This window comes from Vicugna pacos, chromosome 28 (genome assembly GCF_048564905.1).
Source record: "Vicugna pacos chromosome 28, VicPac4, whole genome shotgun sequence".
Classification (NCBI taxonomy): Eukaryota; Metazoa; Chordata; class Mammalia; order Artiodactyla; family Camelidae; genus Vicugna; species Vicugna pacos.
Genome location: NC_133014.1, coordinates 8004713 through 8027033, shown reverse-complemented (window position 1 = coordinate 8027033; position 22321 = coordinate 8004713). Strand labels below are relative to the sequence as shown.

General features: G+C 51.8%; 1 protein-coding gene across 1 annotated transcript in view; it reads right to left on the bottom strand.

The window, feature by feature from the left end:
• The window catches only part of LOC107035216 (uncharacterized), an 84925-nt gene that overhangs the window by 55308 nt on the left and 7296 nt on the right, over positions 1-22321 (bottom strand). Inside the window, exons 4-27 of the mRNA XM_072951369.1 lie at positions 22125-22213; positions 21576-21650; positions 21383-21487; positions 19647-19719; positions 17424-17565; positions 15951-16049; positions 15205-15265; positions 15057-15092; positions 14851-14981; positions 14639-14733; positions 13383-13453; positions 12860-13013; positions 11827-11885; positions 10820-10952; positions 10470-10534; positions 8659-8812; positions 7627-7685; positions 6620-6752; positions 6254-6318; positions 4443-4596; positions 3410-3468; positions 2403-2535; positions 2041-2105; positions 230-383 (exon numbers count right to left, since the gene is read on the bottom strand). Coding sequence (XP_072807470.1) covers positions 230-383; positions 2041-2105; positions 2403-2535; positions 3410-3468; positions 4443-4596; positions 6254-6318; positions 6620-6752; positions 7627-7685; positions 8659-8812; positions 10470-10534; positions 10820-10952; positions 11827-11885; positions 12860-13013; positions 13383-13453; positions 14639-14733; positions 14851-14981; positions 15057-15092; positions 15205-15265; positions 15951-16049; positions 17424-17565; positions 19647-19719; positions 21383-21487; positions 21576-21650; positions 22125-22213 — 2364 coding nt within the window. The remainder of the gene's footprint in view (positions 1-229; positions 384-2040; positions 2106-2402; positions 2536-3409; positions 3469-4442; positions 4597-6253; positions 6319-6619; positions 6753-7626; positions 7686-8658; positions 8813-10469; positions 10535-10819; positions 10953-11826; positions 11886-12859; positions 13014-13382; positions 13454-14638; positions 14734-14850; positions 14982-15056; positions 15093-15204; positions 15266-15950; positions 16050-17423; positions 17566-19646; positions 19720-21382; positions 21488-21575; positions 21651-22124; positions 22214-22321) is intronic.

The following is a 22321-nucleotide window of genomic DNA, read 5'->3' as shown; positions in this document are numbered from 1 at the left end:
ACACGTCTGCCCTCCGTCAGAGGACCCTCTTTCCCTCTACAAGAGACACCTCCCTCCCCAGGGCAGGACGGGGAAGACGCGGCCCATCAAGTGCGTCTGCTAAGGGACCAGAGGGACGCGGCCGTGAGCCCAGTCAGGGCCGCCCGTGCACGGGGAAGCCCCGGAGAGCGACCTGCCCTTCTTCTGCAGTGACTCAAGGAAGAAACAGAGGACTATGCTTTCCTCTTACCGAGCGGAGCAGCTGGCGGTGGGGGGCGAGGCGGCACGGGGCACCAAGGGGGAACAGGTGCAGGTGCCCAGCTGGGCGACGACGGGCCGCACGCGGGGCAGGCCACGCAGACTGGTCCTGGGAAAGGTTGGGGCCCTCCGGCCCACGGGGTGGCCTGCAGGACAGAAGGGAGAGCTGGGTTGGATGACACACAAAAGCGCCAACGCCGACAGGAGCCGAAACCCAACGCAGCAGCAGCTGTCGGCACCGGGCACCCTCCCCTCCACCGGGTGCCCAGAGAGCAGCACGGCGCCACACGCTCCACCCAGCCCTCTGGGGCCTGCCTGCAGCCTGGGCCGCACAGGAGGACACGGGGATACGACACTGACGCCGCACGTCGCCGCCGCTGTCTCCAAGTGGAGGAAGCCAAGGGTCCTCCTGCCCGAGAGGCTGCACACGCAGCTGCCAGCACACGGACAAAGTAGCGCCTTCCCCAACAGCCAGCCGCTCTGGGCGGGACGGCCCTCCCCGCCACCTTCCCCAGCTCCACGGAAGCTTGCCCGGCGCGGACCAGGAACACGGAGACGGGACGGACGTGAAGAGCCCATTCTCCACACGAGCAAGCAGAGCCGCACCTGGGTCACCGCTCTGCCTGCAGGGCTCTGCCTGCAGGACCCTGCCAGGCCCTCTCTGCCCCCTCCTCACAAAGGGCCCTCCTCCGCCCCCCGCAGGGGCTGCCCCTGGGCGCAAAGAGCCCTGGGGAGCTGGGCATCCCGGAGTCCTGCGGCGGAGCTGGCCAAGGGCTCCTGAGGGGACAAGGCTGTCCTCAGAAGGGAGCCAGGCTCCGCTACCATCATCCCTATCCTCAGGGACGTCTGGATTTTACGGTCCCTACGGAACGCACCCTACACCTGCGTGCTATGGGAGAGTGACGTGGGGAGTCTCAACCCCACACCTGACACCCAAGGGACTGTACTAGCTCGTGCGCAAAACCCCACGGTGTGCCATGAGACCAACGAGCAGCTCTGACAGCTTCCAGGGCAGGCCCGACCCGGCGCAGGGTGGGGAACACAACGTACGCACGCCGGTGCGCATGGGAATTCCCCCGCAGGGAAGGAGCCATTTTTCACGGCGGGCTCTTCCCCTTCCAGCCTCTATTCCCTACTACAAACGCACCATCTCCGAGAGCCAGGCTTTTCTGCCCAGAGTACAACTGGAGGCAGCGGCCAAGACACACCTGCCTCCCGAGAAAAGACAGTGACGGGCTGTGACATTTACCACACCCAGGAAGACTCAGAGTTGCACAAAGCACACGGTACAGAGCTGGAGGCGGGCGGGGTGGGGGGGGCTTTGCCCCTTTTTCAGTTACCAGGATCTGAATGGACGTTCCAAACAGGAGAATCACCTGGCCTGAGCCGGGAAACCAGTCAAAAGGACGACGACACAGAAATCCGTCTCAGTGACCCAGGAGCAACCCCAGGTGCAGGAGGACAGGAAGGAGTCAGCCGAGCCGGGAGAAGTCAGTGTGGAGCGCGGGCTCACCCTCCTCACGCTGCTTCGAGAAACCCACAGTCAAAGTCTGCGGGCCCCGGCTTCTAAGCACTCCCTCATGGCTCCTGCAGGCACCAGCCAAGGCGACGGGCTCCCGGGACAAGCAGCCCGCTGGCTCCTGGGCAAGAGCTTTCAGTCTGAAAAGGCAGCGACACGCCACGCCACGCCAGACCCGTCACAGGACACACAGTCTGGAGACGAGGCCAGGAACGGCTGCCGGGAAAACGGGAAGATCACCTTTCCCAGGACGAGGTCCAACAGAGCATGATCACCCCACTTACCTGGGCCGCCGCAGGTGGCCAGGCGCTGTCGGGCCACATCGGAGCCGCGCCAGGTCCCGCGTGGGCTGAAAACCACAGAAAAGGATGGAGCGTTAGGCTTTCCTGTGAAGACACTGCTGAAGCGAAACAAAACCTTTGCGCCTGCCTGCCTGCCTGCCTGCCTGCCTGCCTGCCTGCCTGCCTGCCTTCCCCGCATCACACTCGTTTCTTGGAGGAACTGGATACTGTCCCCAGGAACTCCTGCATGCTAAGCCTGCATTCTGTCTACTGCTGAGCTACATATACCCTCCCCCCACCCCCCAGAGCACACTAGTTTCTAGGCACAGAGGAACAAGGAACGCCATCCACGTTCACTAACTTACCCGGTGTATAATAAGCTCCGTGTGCTCCAGCAGAAGAGGTCGGCGTGGTATGATCTGTTAGCTCCCATGGAGCCGTTTCTACAGTCCCAGTAGCGTCTTCCGGTTTCTTAAGTTCGGGCTCAGTCGCCCCTTCCTAGGAACACAAAACAAGATAAAACAAGAAACGAACTTCAGAAACCATCATGTTCATACGCTTGGTCGGTCGGTCGGTCGGTCAGGTAGACAACAGTTATTTACCGTACCTATCAGAACACAAGCCCTATCCTGGGAGAAGCTGGCGGTACAAATAAAAGGCAGATTCTCCTCTCTGTTCTGCCAGAGGCACAGGATCCATGAAAACAAGTCAGCACAGAAAAGTTTCAACAGCTCTACAACTGAGGTGAACGGGTACAGTAACGCCACAAAGGACAGGAGAGTCCGCTGCACGTGGATAGCTCAGGGAATGCTGGGAAGACCGCACTGTTTCGTAAAAGAGAGATCCAGTGCAGAGGGGGGATGTGGAGGGGCTCTGGGGAAGGGCAGCCTGAGTAAAAGGAGCAGGTGGGAAACAGCGTAAGGCATTAAGGAAACTAGAACACACTGTTACTGGCGGTGGAATGGGAAGACAAAACATGCTGCCTTCAAAATGAGCCACCACTGAATTAATTTCAAGTGAGGACGGCTAAAACAAGAACCAACTCCAAGATACACCTAACTTTCCCAGGGATGAATTTCTTTTCAATACCCTCTAATAAACTGTAACGGAAAGACCCTGAAAAAAAGAATTCACATACAGAGACACTGGTTTCACTAGGTGAGTCTGGAAAATTAACACAAGTGCACTATCCAGTCCTACGGCATTAAGCACAGAATCACATCCTAAACTGTAAGTTAAAAATGTAAGTCAAAAATTCTCATCAGCAGATGCAAACGTGAAAATGCACACTCACACCAACCCCCGGCTTATGTTTCAGAACCCCCTGATACTTACACAGTCACACAAGGACATTAACAACAAGAGACAGTACCTCCTCAGAGGAAGACTCTCCTCCTCCTTCTTCTGCAAAGTGGTGCACTGACATACCACCTGTAAAATGTAGTTACAGGTACATTAATGAGAATATTCACGAATGCAAATTACAACCACCACGTGCGTCTATCTCCGTCCGTGGATATGTCAAAACAAAAGTGGCAGAAAAGAATTTCAAAGAGTTAAGAGCATTTTTCTGGGGGGGGGGGGGGAAACAACCCCCCAAAAACCCAAAAGCTTAAGTCACGGTTGGGATAGATTTCAAACCAAGCAGTAAGAGGAAAACACGTAAAAAGAATGGATATCCAAGTCGGGTTTGCGCACTATGTACTTCCAACATTTGAAGTTCGTTCCTGTTTTTGTTTTTTCTTTTCTTCCTTTTTTAAGTGGAGGTACCGGGAATGAGCACACGGAATTCGGCATGCTAAGCAAGCATTCTGTTTACCACTAACCTATATCCTTCCCCGAGTAAACTAGCTTCTCGGCATAGATAAAATAAAATACAAAAAAACTCTTTCACCGTTCACTACCTTACAAAACATGTTACTTTGCTGAAGCGCGGAAGACCTTTGAGGCTTTCTTCCCCGTATCACACTAAGTCTCACATCAGACCGAGTGGGAGACAGGTCTCAGGGACCCTTGACTGAAGAGACCACAGGCCACGGGTTCGGGTGTTTCTTCCATAACCGATCATCGGCTGTGGAAGGTCAGGGCTCCACTCGCTGCCGACAGTGACAGGGGCGGGCTTCTCCTCCAGGGAGCCCGGAACGTGGTCTCTGTTGAAGGCCCGTGTGCAGAACCGACACGTCTGCCCTCCGTCAGAGGACCCTCTTTCCCTCTACAAGAGACACCTCCCTCCCCAGGGCAGGACGGGGAAGACGCGGCCCATCAAGTGCGTCTGCTAAGGGACCAGAGGGACGCGGCCGTGAGCCCAGTCAGGGCCGCCCGTGCACGGGGAAGCCCCGGAGAGCGACCTGCCCTTCTTCTGCAGTGACTCAAGGAAGAAACAGAGGACTATGCTTTCCTCTTACCGAGCGGAGCAGCTGGCGGTGGGGGGCGAGGCGGCACGGGGCACCAAGGGGGAACAGGTGCAGGTGCCCAGCTGGGCGACGACGGGCCGCACGCGGGGCAGGCCACGCAGACTGGTCCTGGGAAAGGTTGGGGCCCTCCGGCCCACGGGGTGGCCTGCAGGACAGAAGGGAGAGCTGGGTTGGATGACACACAAAAGCGCCAACGCCGACAGGAGCCGAAACCCAACGCAGCAGCAGCTGTCGGCACCGGGCACCCTCCCCTCCACCGGGTGCCCAGAGAGCAGCACGGCGCCACACGCTCCACCCAGCCCTCTGGGGCCTGCCTGCAGCCTGGGCCGCACAGGAGGACACGGGGATACGACACTGACGCCGCACGTCGCCGCCGCTGTCTCCAAGTGGAGGAAGCCAAGGGTCCTCCTGCCCGAGAGGCTGCACACGCAGCTGCCAGCACACGGACAAAGTAGCGCCTTCCCCAACAGCCAGCCGCTCTGGGCGGGACGGCCCTCCCCGCCACCTTCCCCAGCTCCACGGAAGCTTGCCCGGCGCGGACCAGGAACACGGAGACGGGACGGACGTGAAGAGCCCATTCTCCACACGAGCAAGCAGAGCCGCACCTGGGTCACCGCTCTGCCTGCAGGGCTCTGCCTGCAGGACCCTGCCAGGCCCTCTCTGCCCCCTCCTCACAAAGGGCCCTCCTCCGCCCCCCGCAGGGGCTGCCCCTGGGCGCAAAGAGCCCTGGGGAGCTGGGCATCCCGGAGTCCTGCGGCGGAGCTGGCCAAGGGCTCCTGAGGGGACAAGGCTGTCCTCAGAAGGGAGCCAGGCTCCGCTACCATCATCCCTATCCTCAGGGACGTCTGGATTTTACGGTCCCTACGGAACGCACCCTACACCTGCGTGCTATGGGAGAGTGACGTGGGGAGTCTCAACCCCACACCTGACACCCAAGGGACTGTACTAGCTCGTGCGCAAAACCCCACGGTGTGCCATGAGACCAACGAGCAGCTCTGACAGCTTCCAGGGCAGGCCCGACCCGGCGCAGGGTGGGGAACACAACGTACGCACGCCGGTGCGCATGGGAATTCCCCCGCAGGGAAGGAGCCATTTTTCACGGCGGGCTCTTCCCCTTCCAGCCTCTATTCCCTACTACAAACGCACCATCTCCGAGAGCCAGGCTTTTCTGCCCAGAGTACAACTGGAGGCAGCGGCCAAGACACACCTGCCTCCCGAGAAAAGACAGTGACGGGCTGTGACATTTACCACACCCAGGAAGACTCAGAGTTGCACAAAGCACACGGTACAGAGCTGGAGGCGGGCGGGGTGGGGGGGGCTTTGCCCCTTTTTCAGTTACCAGGATCTGAATGGACGTTCCAAACAGGAGAATCACCTGGCCTGAGCCGGGAAACCAGTCAAAAGGACGACGACACAGAAATCCGTCTCAGTGACCCAGGAGCAACCCCAGGTGCAGGAGGACAGGAAGGAGTCAGCCGAGCCGGGAGAAGTCAGTGTGGAGCGCGGGCTCACCCTCCTCACGCTGCTTCGAGAAACCCACAGTCAAAGTCTGCGGGCCCCGGCTTCTAAGCACTCCCTCATGGCTCCTGCAGGCACCAGCCAAGGCGACGGGCTCCCGGGACAAGCAGCCCGCTGGCTCCTGGGCAAGAGCTTTCAGTCTGAAAAGGCAGCGACACGCCACGCCACGCCAGACCCGTCACAGGACACACAGTCTGGAGACGAGGCCAGGAACGGCTGCCGGGAAAACGGGAAGATCACCTTTCCCAGGACGAGGTCCAACAGAGCATGATCACCCCACTTACCTGGGCCGCCGCAGGTGGCCAGGCGCTGTCGGGCCACATCGGAGCCGCGCCAGGTCCCGCGTGGGCTGAAAACCACAGAAAAGGATGGAGCGTTAGGCTTTCCTGTGAAGACACTGCTGAAGCGAAACAAAACCTTTGCGCCTGCCTGCCTGCCTGCCTGCCTGCCTGCCTGCCTGCCTGCCTGCCTGCCTTCCCCGCATCACACTCGTTTCTTGGAGGAACTGGATACTGTCCCCAGGAACTCCTGCATGCTAAGCCTGCATTCTGTCTACTGCTGAGCTACATATACCCTCCCCCCACCCCCCAGAGCACACTAGTTTCTAGGCACAGAGGAACAAGGAACGCCATCCACGTTCACTAACTTACCCGGTGTATAATAAGCTCCGTGTGCTCCAGCAGAAGAGGTCGGCGTGGTATGATCTGTTAGCTCCCATGGAGCCGTTTCTACAGTCCCAGTAGCGTCTTCCGGTTTCTTAAGTTCGGGCTCAGTCGCCCCTTCCTAGGAACACAAAACAAGATAAAACAAGAAACGAACTTCAGAAACCATCATGTTCATACGCTTGGTCGGTCGGTCGGTCGGTCAGGTAGACAACAGTTATTTACCGTACCTATCAGAACACAAGCCCTATCCTGGGAGAAGCTGGCGGTACAAATAAAAGGCAGATTCTCCTCTCTGTTCTGCCAGAGGCACAGGATCCATGAAAACAAGTCAGCACAGAAAAGTTTCAACAGCTCTACAACTGAGGTGAACGGGTACAGTAACGCCACAAAGGACAGGAGAGTCCGCTGCACGTGGATAGCTCAGGGAATGCTGGGAAGACCGCACTGTTTCGTAAAAGAGAGATCCAGTGCAGAGGGGGGATGTGGAGGGGCTCTGGGGAAGGGCAGCCTGAGTAAAAGGAGCAGGTGGGAAACAGCGTAAGGCATTAAGGAAACTAGAACACACTGTTACTGGCGGTGGAATGGGAAGACAAAACATGCTGCCTTCAAAATGAGCCACCACTGAATTAATTTCAAGTGAGGACGGCTAAAACAAGAACCAACTCCAAGATACACCTAACTTTCCCAGGGATGAATTTCTTTTCAATACCCTCTAATAAACTGTAACGGAAAGACCCTGAAAAAAAGAATTCACATACAGAGACACTGGTTTCACTAGGTGAGTCTGGAAAATTAACACAAGTGCACTATCCAGTCCTACGGCATTAAGCACAGAATCACATCCTAAACTGTAAGTTAAAAATGTAAGTCAAAAATTCTCATCAGCAGATGCAAACGTGAAAATGCACACTCACACCAACCCCCGGCTTATGTTTCAGAACCCCCTGATACTTACACAGTCACACAAGGACATTAACAACAAGAGACAGTACCTCCTCAGAGGAAGACTCTCCTCCTCCTTCTTCTGCAAAGTGGTGCACTGACATACCACCTGTAAAATGTAGTTACAGGTACATTAATGAGAATATTCACGAATGCAAATTACAACCACCACGTGCGTCTATCTCCGTCCGTGGATATGTCAAAACAAAAGTGGCAGAAAAGAATTTCAAAGAGTTAAGAGCATTTTTCTGGGGGGGGGGGGGAAACAACCCCCCAAAAACCCAAAAGCTTAAGTCACGGTTGGGATAGATTTCAAACCAAGCAGTAAGAGGAAAACACGTAAAAAGAATGGATATCCAAGTCGGGTTTGCGCACTATGTACTTCCAACATTTGAAGTTCGTTCCTGTTTTTGTTTTTTCTTTTCTTCCTTTTTTAAGTGGAGGTACCGGGAATGAGCACACGGAATTCGGCATGCTAAGCAAGCATTCTGTTTACCACTAACCTATATCCTTCCCCGAGTAAACTAGCTTCTCGGCATAGATAAAATAAAATACAAAAAAACTCTTTCACCGTTCACTACCTTACAAAACATGTTACTTTGCTGAAGCGCGGAAGACCTTTGAGGCTTTCTTCCCCGTATCACACTAAGTCTCACATCAGACCGAGTGGGAGACAGGTCTCAGGGACCCTTGACTGAAGAGACCACAGGCCACGGGTTCGGGTGTTTCTTCCATAACCGATCATCGGCTGTGGAAGGTCAGGGCTCCACTCGCTGCCGACAGTGACAGGGGCGGGCTTCTCCTCCAGGGAGCCCGGAACGTGGTCTCTGTTGAAGGCCCGTGTGCAGAACCGACACGTCTGCCCTCCGTCAGAGGACCCTCTTTCCCTCTACAAGAGACACCTCCCTCCCCAGGGCAGGACGGGGAAGACGCGGCCCATCAAGTGCGTCTGCTAAGGGACCAGAGGGACGCGGCCGTGAGCCCAGTCAGGGCCGCCCGTGCACGGGGAAGCCCCGGAGAGCGACCTGCCCTTCTTCTGCAGTGACTCAAGGAAGAAACAGAGGACTATGCTTTCCTCTTACCGAGCGGAGCAGCTGGCGGTGGGGGGCGAGGCGGCACGGGGCACCAAGGGGGAACAGGTGCAGGTGCCCAGCTGGGCGACGACGGGCCGCACGCGGGGCAGGCCACGCAGACTGGTCCTGGGAAAGGTTGGGGCCCTCCGGCCCACGGGGTGGCCTGCAGGACAGAAGGGAGAGCTGGGTTGGATGACACACAAAAGCGCCAACGCCGACAGGAGCCGAAACCCAACGCAGCAGCAGCTGTCGGCACCGGGCACCCTCCCCTCCACCGGGTGCCCAGAGAGCAGCACGGCGCCACACGCTCCACCCAGCCCTCTGGGGCCTGCCTGCAGCCTGGGCCGCACAGGAGGACACGGGGATACGACACTGACGCCGCACGTCGCCGCCGCTGTCTCCAAGTGGAGGAAGCCAAGGGTCCTCCTGCCCGAGAGGCTGCACACGCAGCTGCCAGCACACGGACAAAGTAGCGCCTTCCCCAACAGCCAGCCGCTCTGGGCGGGACGGCCCTCCCCGCCACCTTCCCCAGCTCCACGGAAGCTTGCCCGGCGCGGACCAGGAACACGGAGATGGGACGGACGTGAAGAGCCCATTCTCCACACGAGCAAGCAGAGCCGCACCTGGGTCACCGCTCTGCCTGCAGGGCTCTGCCTGCAGGACCCTGCCAGGCCCTCTCTGCCCCCTCCTCACAAAGGGCCCTCCTCCGCCCCCCGCAGGGGCTGCCCCTGGGCGCAAAGAGCCCTGGGGAGCTGGGCATCCCGGAGTCCTGCGGCGGAGCTGGCCAAGGGCTCCTGAGGGGACAAGGCTGTCCTCAGAAGGGAGCCAGGCTCCGCTACCATCATCCCTATCCTCAGGGACGTCTGGATTTTACGGTCCCTACGGAACGCACCCTACACCTGCGTGCTATGGGAGAGTGACGTGGGGAGTCTCAACCCCACACCTGACACCCAAGGGACTGTACTAGCTCGTGCGCAAAACCCCACGGTGTGCCATGAGACCAACGAGCAGCTCTGACAGCTTCCAGGGCAGGCCCGACCCGGCGCAGGGTGGGGAACACAACGTACGCACGCCGGTGCGCATGGGAATTCCCCCGCAGGGAAGGAGCCATTTTTCACGGCGGGCTCTTCCCCTTCCAGCCTCTATTCCCTACTACAAACGCACCATCTCCGAGAGCCAGGCTTTTCTGCCCAGAGTACAACTGGAGGCAGCGGCCAAGACACACCTGCCTCCCGAGAAAAGACAGTGACGGGCTGTGACATTTACCACACCCAGGAAGACTCAGAGTTGCACAAAGCACACGGTACAGAGCTGGAGGCGGGCGGGGTGGGGGGGGCTTTGCCCCTTTTTCAGTTACCAGGATCTGAATGGACGTTCCAAACAGGAGAATCACCTGGCCTGAGCCGGGAAACCAGTCAAAAGGACGACGACACAGAAATCCGTCTCAGTGACCCAGGAGCAACCCCAGGTGCAGGAGGACAGGAAGGAGTCAGCCGAGCCGGGAGAAGTCAGTGTGGAGCGCGGGCTCACCCTCCTCACGCTGCTTCGAGAAACCCACAGTCAAAGTCTGCGGGCCCCGGCTTCTAAGCACTCCCTCATGGCTCCTGCAGGCACCAGCCAAGGCGACGGGCTCCCGGGACAAGCAGCCCGCTGGCTCCTGGGCAAGAGCTTTCAGTCTGAAAAGGCAGCGACACGCCACGCCACGCCAGACCCGTCACAGGACACACAGTCTGGAGACGAGGCCAGGAACGGCTGCCGGGAAAACGGGAAGATCACCTTTCCCAGGACGAGGTCCAACAGAGCATGATCACCCCACTTACCTGGGCCGCCGCAGGTGGCCAGGCGCTGTCGGGCCACATCGGAGCCGCGCCAGGTCCCGCGTGGGCTGAAAACCACAGAAAAGGATGGAGCGTTAGGCTTTCCTGTGAAGACACTGCTGAAGCGAAACAAAACCTTTGCGCCTGCCTGCCTGCCTGCCTGCCTGCCTGCCTGCCTTCCCCGCATCACACTCGTTTCTTGGAGGAACTGGATACTGTCCCCAGGAACTCCTGCATGCTAAGCCTGCATTCTGTCTACTGCTGAGCTACATATACCCTCCCCCCACCCCCCAGAGCACACTAGTTTCTAGGCACAGAGGAACAAGGAACGCCATCCACGTTCACTAACTTACCCGGTGTATAATAAGCTCCGTGTGCTCCAGCAGAAGAGGTCGGCGTGGTATGATCTGTTAGCTCCCATGGAGCCGTTTCTACAGTCCCAGTAGCGTCTTCCGGTTTCTTAAGTTCGGGCTCAGTCGCCCCTTCCTAGGAACACAAAACAAGATAAAACAAGAAACGAACTTCAGAAACCATCATGTTCATACGCTTGGTCGGTCGGTCGGTCGGTCAGGTAGACAACAGTTATTTACCGTACCTATCAGAACACAAGCCCTATCCTGGGAGAAGCTGGCGGTACAAATAAAAGGCAGATTCTCCTCTCTGTTCTGCCAGAGGCACAGGATCCATGAAAACAAGTCAGCACAGAAAAGTTTCAACAGCTCTACAACTGAGGTGAACGGGTACAGTAACGCCACAAAGGACAGGAGAGTCCGCTGCACGTGGATAGCTCAGGGAATGCTGGGAAGACCGCACTGTTTCGTAAAAGAGAGATCCAGTGCAGAGGGGGGATGTGGAGGGGCTCTGGGGAAGGGCAGCCTGAGTAAAAGGAGCAGGTGGGAAACAGCGTAAGGCATTAAGGAAACTAGAACACACTGTTACTGGCGGTGGAATGGGAAGACAAAACATGCTGCCTTCAAAATGAGCCACCACTGAATTAATTTCAAGTGAGGACGGCTAAAACAAGAACCAACTCCAAGATACACCTAACTTTCCCAGGGATGAATTTCTTTTCAATACCCTCTAATAAACTGTAACGGAAAGACCCTGAAAAAAAGAATTCACATACAGAGACACTGGTTTCACTAGGTGAGTCTGGAAAATTAACACAAGTGCACTATCCAGTCCTACGGCATTAAGCACAGAATCACATCCTAAACTGTAAGTTAAAAATGTAAGTCAAAAATTCTCATCAGCAGATGCAAACGTGAAAATGCACACTCACACCAACCCCCGGCTTATGTTTCAGAACCCCCTGATACTTACACAGTCACACAAGGACATTAACAACAAGAGACAGTACCTCCTCAGAGGAAGACTCTCCTCCTCCTTCTTCTGCAAAGTGGTGCACTGACATACCACCTGTAAAATGTAGTTACAGGTACATTAATGAGAATATTCACGAATGCAAATTACAACCACCACGTGCGTCTATCTCCGTCCGTGGATATGTCAAAACAAAAGTGGCAGAAAAGAATTTCAAAGAGTTAAGAGCATTTTTCTGGGGGGGGGGGGGGAAACAACCCCCAAAAAACCCAAAAGCTTAAGTCACGGTTGGGATAGATTTCAAACCAAGCAGTAAGAGGAAAACACGTAAAAAGAATGGATATCCAAGTCGGGTTTGCGCACTATGTACTTCCAACATTTGAAGTTCGTTCCTGTTTTTGTTTTTTCTTTTCTTCCTTTTTTAAGTGGAGGTACCGGGAATGAGCACACGGAATTCGGCATGCTAAGCAAGCATTCTGTTTACCACTAACCTATATCCTTCCCCGAGTAAACTAGCTTCTCGGCATAGATAAAATAAAATACAAAAAAACTCTTTCACCGTTCACTACCTTACAAAACATGTTACTTTGCTGAAGCGCGGAAGACCTTTGAGGCTTTCTTCCCCGTATCACACTAAGTCTCACATCAGACCGAGTGGGAGACAGGTCTCAGGGACCCTTGACTGAAGAGACCACAGGCCACGGGTTCGGGTGTTTCTTCCATAACCGATCATCGGCTGTGGAAGGTCAGGGCTCCACTCGCTGCCGACAGTGACAGGGGCGGGCTTCTCCTCCAGGGAGCCCGGAACGTGGTCTCTGTTGAAGGCCCGTGTGCAGAACCGACACGTCTGCCCTCCGTCAGAGGACCCTCTTTCCCTCTACAAGAGACACCTCCCTCCCCAGGGCAGGACGGGGAAGACGCGGCCCATCAAGTGCGTCTGCTAAGGGACCAGAGGGACGCGGCCGTGAGCCCAGTCAGGGCCGCCCGTGCACGGGGAAGCCCCGGAGAGCGACCTGCCCTTCTTCTGCAGTGACTCAAGGAAGAAACAGAGGACTATGCTTTCCTCTTACCGAGCGGAGCAGCTGGCGGTGGGGGGCGAGGCGGCACGGGGCACCAAGGGGGAACAGGTGCAGGTGCCCAGCTGGGCGACGACGGGCCGCACGCGGGGCAGGCCACGCAGACTGGTCCTGGGAAAGGTTGGGGCCCTCCGGCCCACGGGGTGGCCTGCAGGACAGAAGGGAGAGCTGGGTTGGATGACACACAAAAGCGCCAACGCCGACAGGAGCCGAAACCCAACGCAGCAGCAGCTGTCGGCACCGGGCACCCTCCCCTCCACCGGGTGCCCAGGCGGCAGCCAAGCGCCATGCTGTCCATCAGCCCTGGTGTCTGCCTGCAGCCCAGGCTGCACAGGAGGACTTGGGGACAAAACAGTGTTGGCACATGTCATAGTGATCACAGGGCATCCTTATCTCGGAATACCAAATCCATAGGGAAGGGCAGGCAGGAAAGGATTTTTCGAAAGGAAAATGGTATTTCAAGAGATAATTTCAATAGAAAATGATCACTGGAACACAAGTGGAAAAAATTACTTACTTGGGCTTCCTCTCCCTCATGAGCCGGGAAGGCGGTGCCATTCCTAACAGAGGTGCCACCCGGCCCTGAAGCTGTAAAGGGAGAGGAGTGCTTAATGCGGATTCTCTCTGACAGAGGCCGTGCGGGGGAAACATGAGCCGAGCCCTCGTGCCCTCCTCTAGTAGCTCTCACTGCCGCCCGCGCCCCAGGCTCTTCACAGAGGCCGCAGGTCTCCCTCACGCCTCAGGTGACCCCGAGGATGAGGGGAGACTGGACCCCTGATCCATGATGAGGACACCACAGAGCCTTGATTCAGGTGTTTTAATAGCTAATCACCCTGGACGGGGGCTCAGGGCTCAGATCCCTGGCAACCAGCACTGACACAGGGGACTCACAGCACACTTCAGGGCAAATCAGTCTGTACACAGGTTATACATTAAAGTAAGAAGAGTCTTTCATAGGAAGAGTATCCAAAAACCCCTGACTGTGAGCTCCACCTCTTCCTCCTCAGCCTGTTGGTAAACTGTTAAAAGCCTTCTGTCTGACAGGATATGTCTTGTATAAGTGACCAGATGTCATGTAAACATTTATGAAAGAAGTGGCCTCAATGACTCATGTTGTAATCACCGGCAAAAGAATGGTGAATTACATGGAGAAGCTGGTGGGAGACTTTTTAGAGTTACATGTTAACTCTGGGAGAGTGAGGTTACGCAGTCATGTCACTCACTAACTGGCTACTTTAGGTCACTGTGCAAGCTTTTTTATAAGAATGAAGGGACCTGCAAAATTAGTGAAGAAATGCCTGCTGCCTTAAAGCAGATCTTGAATAGAATATTTATCCACCAAGGCAAATAAAGAAAAATGTTTTTCTTGTTATGACATACTGCCTTCATTCTAAAACGTCATCCATGTTATTTTCCTGAAATGAGAAGGAAATTCAGCCTTCAACACCGTGTCAAGGCGGGAAGAGGGGGCTGACGCTCACGTCTTCTAGTGCACAGAAACCAGCCATGCCAGCCACGCCAGCCAAGCAAGAGCCTGGGGGGCGGCCTGCAGTCCCTGGAGGGGAGTGAGCTCCACCGCTCACAGGGGACAGAGCCCTGCTGGCTGGTGGCCCGTGAAGAAAACAGCATCTTGTCACCCAGCTGTGAACCTGTTCCCCGCAGTGAGTGTGTGGTGTGGTGTCCAGGAAACCCGACAACTACCTGGAAAAGCAGCCCACTGGGTGACTCCTGCTGCAGAAATGGAGCTGCCGCACTTCACAGTGCGCTCCTTACCTCTCAGGGGAGGGTGCAGCCTGTACGGTCCTTCTGGGGTGGGCTCCTGCCTCATGTACTCCTCTGCCTGCCTCCGTCTGCAGATTGCATCCAATCTTAAAGATAAAGAATGGCTTCAATACGAATTACACCACCAATTCTTCTACTAGGCACAAAACAACCAGTCCTTAAAAATCTCAAAACACCCGTAAAAATGTGTCAAAATTCTGTACCTCTGTTTCAGGTGGGCAACTTCCCTTCGCTGGTCCGAGTTGTCCCTTCGCAGGTCCGAGTTGTCCCTTCGCAGGTCCGAGTTATCCCTTCGCAGGTCAGAGTTGTCCCTCTCCAGCTCCTGAGCCCTGAGCTGTGGGAGAAAAACACATCCACGTTCAGTTGTGGTCAACTGTGCACAAAGGGAAGGAAGGAAACAAATTCTTACCGAGCTGTCTTGGGCCTTCTTCTCGGCAAGAGCGACCTGAAAAAGTCAACACATCAAGAAACACCCCATGGTGAGGGGTTCTCAGGGCCACAGTAACCGTCTGCATCAGGTTCTCAGGACTCGGTGTGTCAGGAGGAAGGCAGGTTACCTGGTGTCTCCAAGTGATCTCTGCTTCCCGCATTTGAACGTGACATTCTTCAAGCTTTATCCTATGAGTTACAAATTGTTCCATCAGAGAAGACACAATGCTGGGTATGCTGTTAAGTAACCTGCCCCAGTCCACGTTATCTGCACTGCACACTCACACACATCATCTCACCGCTCAAGACACACTGCACACGGCTGCAGAAGCACAGCAGGGGAAAGCTGTCGCTGCAGCCACTCCTTCCGTCACCGTTACTGAACGCCTGCCGGGTTCTGAGCTGACACAATTCCTCCTCCCGTTCTCAGCATTTCCCTCACATGTCCTGTGCTGAGCATCTTTCATCACAAAGCTTGATTCTTCCTTTCCTTACATCCTGACCCTACTTCTTACACCTGGGTCTCCCCAGCAGCACGGGCATGTTTATTGGTCTGACTGACGCTACAGTAAACTGCTGTCCTCAGGGTGAGAACGGTTTATAGCACCTTCAGAAACATCTCTGTGAACCTTCTCTCCTCTCAGTCTGGCCAGCACTGGGGGCCAGGAAATTCTTAGTAAGTTAATACTTTTTAAAGTTAAACATTTAACTTAACATGTGTAAAACTTAACACTTTTCCTCCTGTGTAAAGCCATGTATACAAATGTCTTTTGTTTGGGTCGGTTTATGATATTGTATCTAAACATTTTAGAAAAGTTTTCAAAAAATCCAACAGGTGTTTTCAGAGCCACAGGTGCGGAGGAGCTGAACTCACTTGTACTCTCTTGTCTCCTCTTCAGCCAATTTTGCCTTCTCCTCTGATGCCAGAAGCCGTTGCTTTCCCACCAGCTCACATCCGTTCATGTCCACCTTCCTGAAAGGGGAAAGAAACTCTGAAATTCTGCCAGTTTCTCTCCCAGAAACTGGAAGGGAAGAATTCCATGTTCCTTTCGCCCTTCCCCATAAATGTTCAGGCTGATAAATACACAGGAAAGAATTAAAGTACCCTCACTAATAAATATGAAAAAACTACACTCAGTCCTCTGGCAAGTGCTTGGTATCTGGGCTTCCTTTCAGTGTCCCCACCCCTACTCATTTGTGCATAAAGTAAACACACAGGAAAAGCCCATGTGAGGTGTGCTCTGCCCCCCCCCCCCCAGGCTCAGGATCCTCTGCCTGGGGCAGCGCGAGCTCACTGTGTTTCAACGTGGGATCAGGGTCTGACCAAGTCATCACAACCAAACACATTAGGGTAAAGCAAGCATTCATGACTTGTTTGATTTCTCCCACAGAGAGCCCAGATTTCAGTCAAAACCTGGAGCAAAACCTGATCCTTTAGGAAATATAAGGAAATGTTTGTTTTTGAAAGCAGGTTAATGGGTGTGACGTCCATGACCTCTCCCTGAGAATGACAGGAAACTCTGGACAAATTATGAAATCCATGATCGAATGTACCAAATTGCAAACAAGCCAGGAAGGGACATGAGGCCAAGATGGAGAAGAATAAAGCCCAGGACTGGGCCCACCTTCCCCGGGGATCACCCGGTAACTGCAGAGGAAACCACTGAGATGCAGAGCAGCCTGGCAGCCAGTGCCCCCTACGCACGGGCACCGCAGTCAGGCAGCTGGAGCTCACGGTCTGTCAGCGAAGGTGATCCCTAGAAAGACCCACAGGCCTTAGCTGGGATCTCACGAGAGCTACATGCCAGAAACAAAGGTGGACAGGAGACACACGGGCCTCACGAGGGCTGGCTGCACTGACTGATCTCAGCTGCTAACTGGGTTAACAGGATGCAGCCCTGCTGGCACCCTGACCACCTGCCAGCTGTAACGCCCACCTTCTCTGCAGCAAGTTAACCTCACACGAGGCCTCAAATTTTCTCTATTTTCTACCCAATGTCTAGAGTTTATTAAAAATGATAGACACATAGCAGGTCATGACACTTTGATGTGGCTGAAACCTAAGGACAATAAAAATGGACCTAGGGGGATCCAGATAATGAAGTGACTAAATCTGGTCCAAGAACCCGCTAAACTCTCAACCTAATACAAACAAGACTCTGGTAACCAGTTAGAATGAACAGAAGCAGCAGATTACAGAAATCAAGGTCGAAAAATAAATGCACATCTGTACTGATTGAATATGGTAAAGAAATATGGTGTTAAGTATTCTGAAATGTATTACAATATCCACGTAACTCCACACATTCATTCACACATTGTCATAATTAACACGGGAACATCTTACCCTTCAGTGTCCATAGTTCTCTGTCTACTGATTTCATTGTCAAGGACACGTACTTTCTTCACCTCCTCTTGGAAACTGTCTTCCTCACGTTCTTTCAGAGATCCCGATGCAGCATGGTGGTCTTGCATTTTCTTTTTACTCTCTATAAACATAAAACAACTGGCTTTGTGTGTGCACATGTGCACTCAAGAGCTTGGCTGTGCCGGGGAGTGGAGAAAGGAGAGAATTCTGAAGGCAGGAATCCACTTTTTACCTTCCCAGTGCAAATTCATTGCTATTACAGGCATGTTTCATTTTACTGCCCTCCCTGGTAATGCATATTTTTAAACAATTGAAGATTTGTAACAACCCTGAGTACAGCAATTCCATTGGTGACATTTTTTCCTGGCAGCATTTGCTCATTTCTTATCTCTGTGTCACATTTTGGTAGTTCCTGAAATATTTCGTTCTTTATCATTTTAATTAAAACAGGCATGACATTCCTTTAAGGCAAAGCCTAATTCAGCAGAAGTCCCTAATTCTCAGCAATTCTATAAACCCTGAGAGAGGTGAAGAGGCTTCAGAAGAAAAGTGTGAAGCCAGCAGGGGGTTGGCCCATGAAGTTTAAGGCAAGATTCCATCTCCACTGCATACTTGTGCAAGGTAAGGCAGGAAGAGCTGACCCAGAGGCTGCTGCAAGTGCTCCAGGAGATGAAGCTAAGACAGCTAATGAAGGTGGCTGCACTAAACAACAGGTTTTCAATGCAGAGAACTGCAAGGGGAGGCCACCCAGCACTGTCACAGCTGGAGAGGAGTCAGCGCCTGGCATCAAGGCTTCAATGGATAGGCTGATTTTCCTGTTAGCGGCTAACAAAGCCAATATTCATTTAACATTATGAAAATCCTATGTCCCATGAGTATCAAGTGAAATCTACTCTGTGCTCTATATATAGAACAAAGCCTGAATGACAGCACATCTATTTACAACATGAATATTTTAGCCCATTGTTGAGAACTACTGCTCAGAAAACAAAACACAAAAAAAAATTTCTTTCAAAATATTACTGCTCATGGACAATGCACAAGTCATCCAGGAGCTCTGATGGCGATGCATGAGATGAATGCTGTTTCCATGCTTAACACGACATCTATTCTGCAGCCCATGGATCAGGAGTAATTATGACTTTCAAGTCTTATTATTTAAGAAAAACATTTTTGAAGGCTTTAGCTGCCATAGACAGTGATACCACTGATGGGTCTGGGCAAATGAATGGAAAATTTTCTGGAAAGGATTCACCATTTTACAGGCCATTAAGAACATTCGTGATTCATGGGAAGAAGTCAAAATATCAACATGAACTGGGGTTTGGAAGGAATTGATTTCAATCCTGATGTGTAACTTTGAGGGGCTCAAGACTTCAGTGCAGGAAGGAGCTGCAGATGTGCTGAAAATAGCAGGAGAACTAGAGTTACAATTGGAGCCTGAGGATATGACTGATTGGCTGCAACCTCATGATAAAATGTGCATGAATGAGGAGCTGCTTCTTATGGACAAGCAAAGAAATTGGTTTCTTGAGATGGAATCTACTGATGAAGATGCTGTGAAGAAGGTTGAAATAACAAAAGACTTAGAAGAGCATATGAACTTAGCTGATAAATTACCACAGAGTGTGAGAGGACTGACTCCAATTTGGAAAGAAGTTCTACTGTATGTAAAATGTGTCAAATTGCCTGCGACAGAGGACTTGTTCCTGAAAGGAAGAGAGAATCCTGTCACAAACTTCATTGTGGTCTTATGTTAAGAAATTGCAAAAGCCACACCGATCTTCAGCAACTGCCACAATGACCAGTCAGCAGCCACCAACATTAATTCAAGACCATCCACCAAAATGACTGTAACTCAATAAAAAAAAGGAAAAAAAAAAAAAAAAAAAAGACCATCCACCAACAAAAAGATTGCACCTCACTAAAGGCTCCAATGATGGCTAGCAGTTTTTAGTAATAAAGAGTATTTTCATTAAGTTATGAACATTGGGGTTTTTAGACACAGTGGTATTGCTCACTTAATAGACTACAGTATAGTGTAAACTTAACTGTTATTTGCACTGGAAAACCAAAAAAAAACCCCCATAAATTATTTGACTCTCTTTATTATATTTATTTTATTCTAGGGGTCTAGAACTGAAGCCACAACATCTCCCAGGAAGCCTGTATGTAAAGTTTTCTTCCCGACAAGCAACATACCTTCCAGGCTGCAGTCCTCAGTTGTCACAGCTTGCTGCATCGAACCCTCAGATCTGGTCTTCGAAACACCTGGCTGTAAGATAGACGTGAGAAGACATTCAAGAAGTACTGATCCACAGCAATGTGAACATACCTAACACGAGAGGAATCGTACGCTTGGAATCAGCTAAGACAGGCCATCGGCTTTACGTGCATTACAGCACAATTAAACACTGACACAGTGATGCTCGGTTCTCTGAGGTAAGCATCTCTGGGGGTGAGTAACATTCCTTACTCTCTTCTTGCTGCTGAGCTGAACGTCCTCCTGCACATGCATTTCTTCAGATTTCACTGTGGCTTCACAGACATGAGATTTATTAAGAGCAATTTCAACTTAAAACATTCTCACTGATGACTAAATTCCCAAGAAAAATAATTTGAGTAGATATCAACATTTAATCTTATAAAACATGAGATTGTTGTTCCTTGTGAAAGCTAATGTGTACAGTGGAAATCCTGCTGCAACTGGAGGCATTTACCTCAAATTCCTGAAGTGTTCATTGAAACAGCACCTTTCAAGTTCTCTGGAGATGTTCCTTTTTCCAGTATCTCCACACAGGACAGAAATAAAGTATGCACTAAGATTTCAATGAAAACTCAGGGTGATATGCTTAAAAAGTGTAATTTTTTTTCCAGAAACAAAGTATTTTGTTAACTGCAAAACAAACCATAGAAAATAAATATATTAGCCCTGGTACATGTCCAAAGACTTCGGTGAGCATTCTCTCCAGAAGATATTAAGGCAGTGAAATGAATCTCAACATACAAATCTTATAAAGAAAGGAAAGCAAGTGTTATATGTTCCCTTACACATGCTTGAAAGCATCTGGGACTTTCCCTGAATTTCGGTTTGGGGCTGAAGACAGTGCTCCATTTGAGAGTTTACAGCAGACAGGGCCTCTTCTTTCAAGTTCTAGCACTGGGCGTCCTAGCAGCTCGTTCTGACCCTTTGCATTTTGCATTTCCTTCTTCAGCTGGTCCTCTTCCACTGCCAGCCTGCCAATCTCTTCCAGAAAGTCTTGGTTTGTTCTGATGGGCAGTTGCTTCTCTTCAACCCTTTTGGAATCCTGTCCCTTCTCAGCCAGTATCCACAACTACCCCTAAGTTTCCTGTGATGGCAGCTGATCCAGGTTGAGCCAAGGACAAATGTCAAGCCCATAAAGAAATGTGGAAAAAAGAGACCTCCAGGCACAGATATTTCCTCGCCTCCACAGGCTTCCTCCTCACTGGACAATGGAGGGCATGACTGGACGACAAGGGGAAGCAAGGGTGGTAAACTGCTAATGTCAAAGAGCTCACAAATGAGTGTCCCTGGTGAAATATAAACAAAGTTTACCCAAATTCACATGAAAAATTCTCTGTTTAACATCAACAGGGCAAGGAGCTGTGCACCTAGTCTAGTAACTTCCTTCACCTCTCAGGTATTTCCTGGCATCTTCTGTGTATCTTGGAGGGCAGTGTGAGTGGTGAGAAAACCCTCTAGGTTGTGAAAATAAGACATATTTCCTAGTCTCTGAAATAGAAAAAGTCACAGAGGTTTTAGTCCATGAAATTCTGGGTCATTGTTCACAGGGAGGTTCCGCTCCTGGGCTCTCACACTCTGCTGTGGCCAAAAGCAGGAGGAGCGGGAGCGCGCAGCTCGCCCAGGGCACAAAAAGCCTCAGAAGCCCGGCTATGGTCAACGTGGCAACTCTTACCAAGTGTGGACTCTTGGCATCCCTTACTGCCTGCAGCTTAGCTTGAGCAATCTGAATGATGTCATTCAAACGTTCATCCACCCTCTCAATGGTTTTCAAGTTCTCCTTCAATGAAACATTGAATTAGTAACAATTACTCATTACTTTCATTTCTGTTTTCAGAATGTAATCTAACAAGAGAAGAGGTTCGTACCTTAAACTTCAATGATTTCTCAGAGAGCATCTTTTGCCTGATGGCCTCCTTTAAGCATTTCTTTGCGTTGTTGGTCTATGCAACAATACAATGAAGGAAACTGAATTACAAATACTAATTACACTGCTAGCTGAACCTATCTTGTGTGTGACCCCTTCCACTAATACAGAAAGTGGTGCTTTACATCTATGACACTTGCTTTATTTTTTTACTGAGATACAGTCAGTTACAATGTGTCAATTTTCTGGTGTACAGCATGTTTCAGTCACATACATATATACACCTATGTTTGTCTTCACATTCTTTTTCATTATAGATTACAAGATATCAAGTAGAGTTCCCTGTGCTCTACAGAAGAAATTTGTTTTTTGGGGTTTTTTTTGAGGTTTTTTTTTTTTTTTTTTTTATCTAGGACACTTGCTTTGAACCTAGACCTCTTATGGAACACATGGAACAGGACAGTAGGATGAAAGAAAAAGAGAGCCAAATAACTGAACTGAAGGTGAAATCTCACACACACAAAAAAAAATAGCAAAAAGACAAGGATACCTTCTGCACCCAAGCAGATATATTTTCTGCAAGTTCTCTGTTTTCGTTCTCCAAATTCTTGATCTGCTCAGTCATCTGCTTTAAATTAACTAAAAGGAGATGAAGTAATTTCTCATATTGGCAAGAAAACCCAGTAGAATAGAATTATCATGATTTATTAGCAGTAGAGACATGTCTGGCTGGCACTATGAGTATAA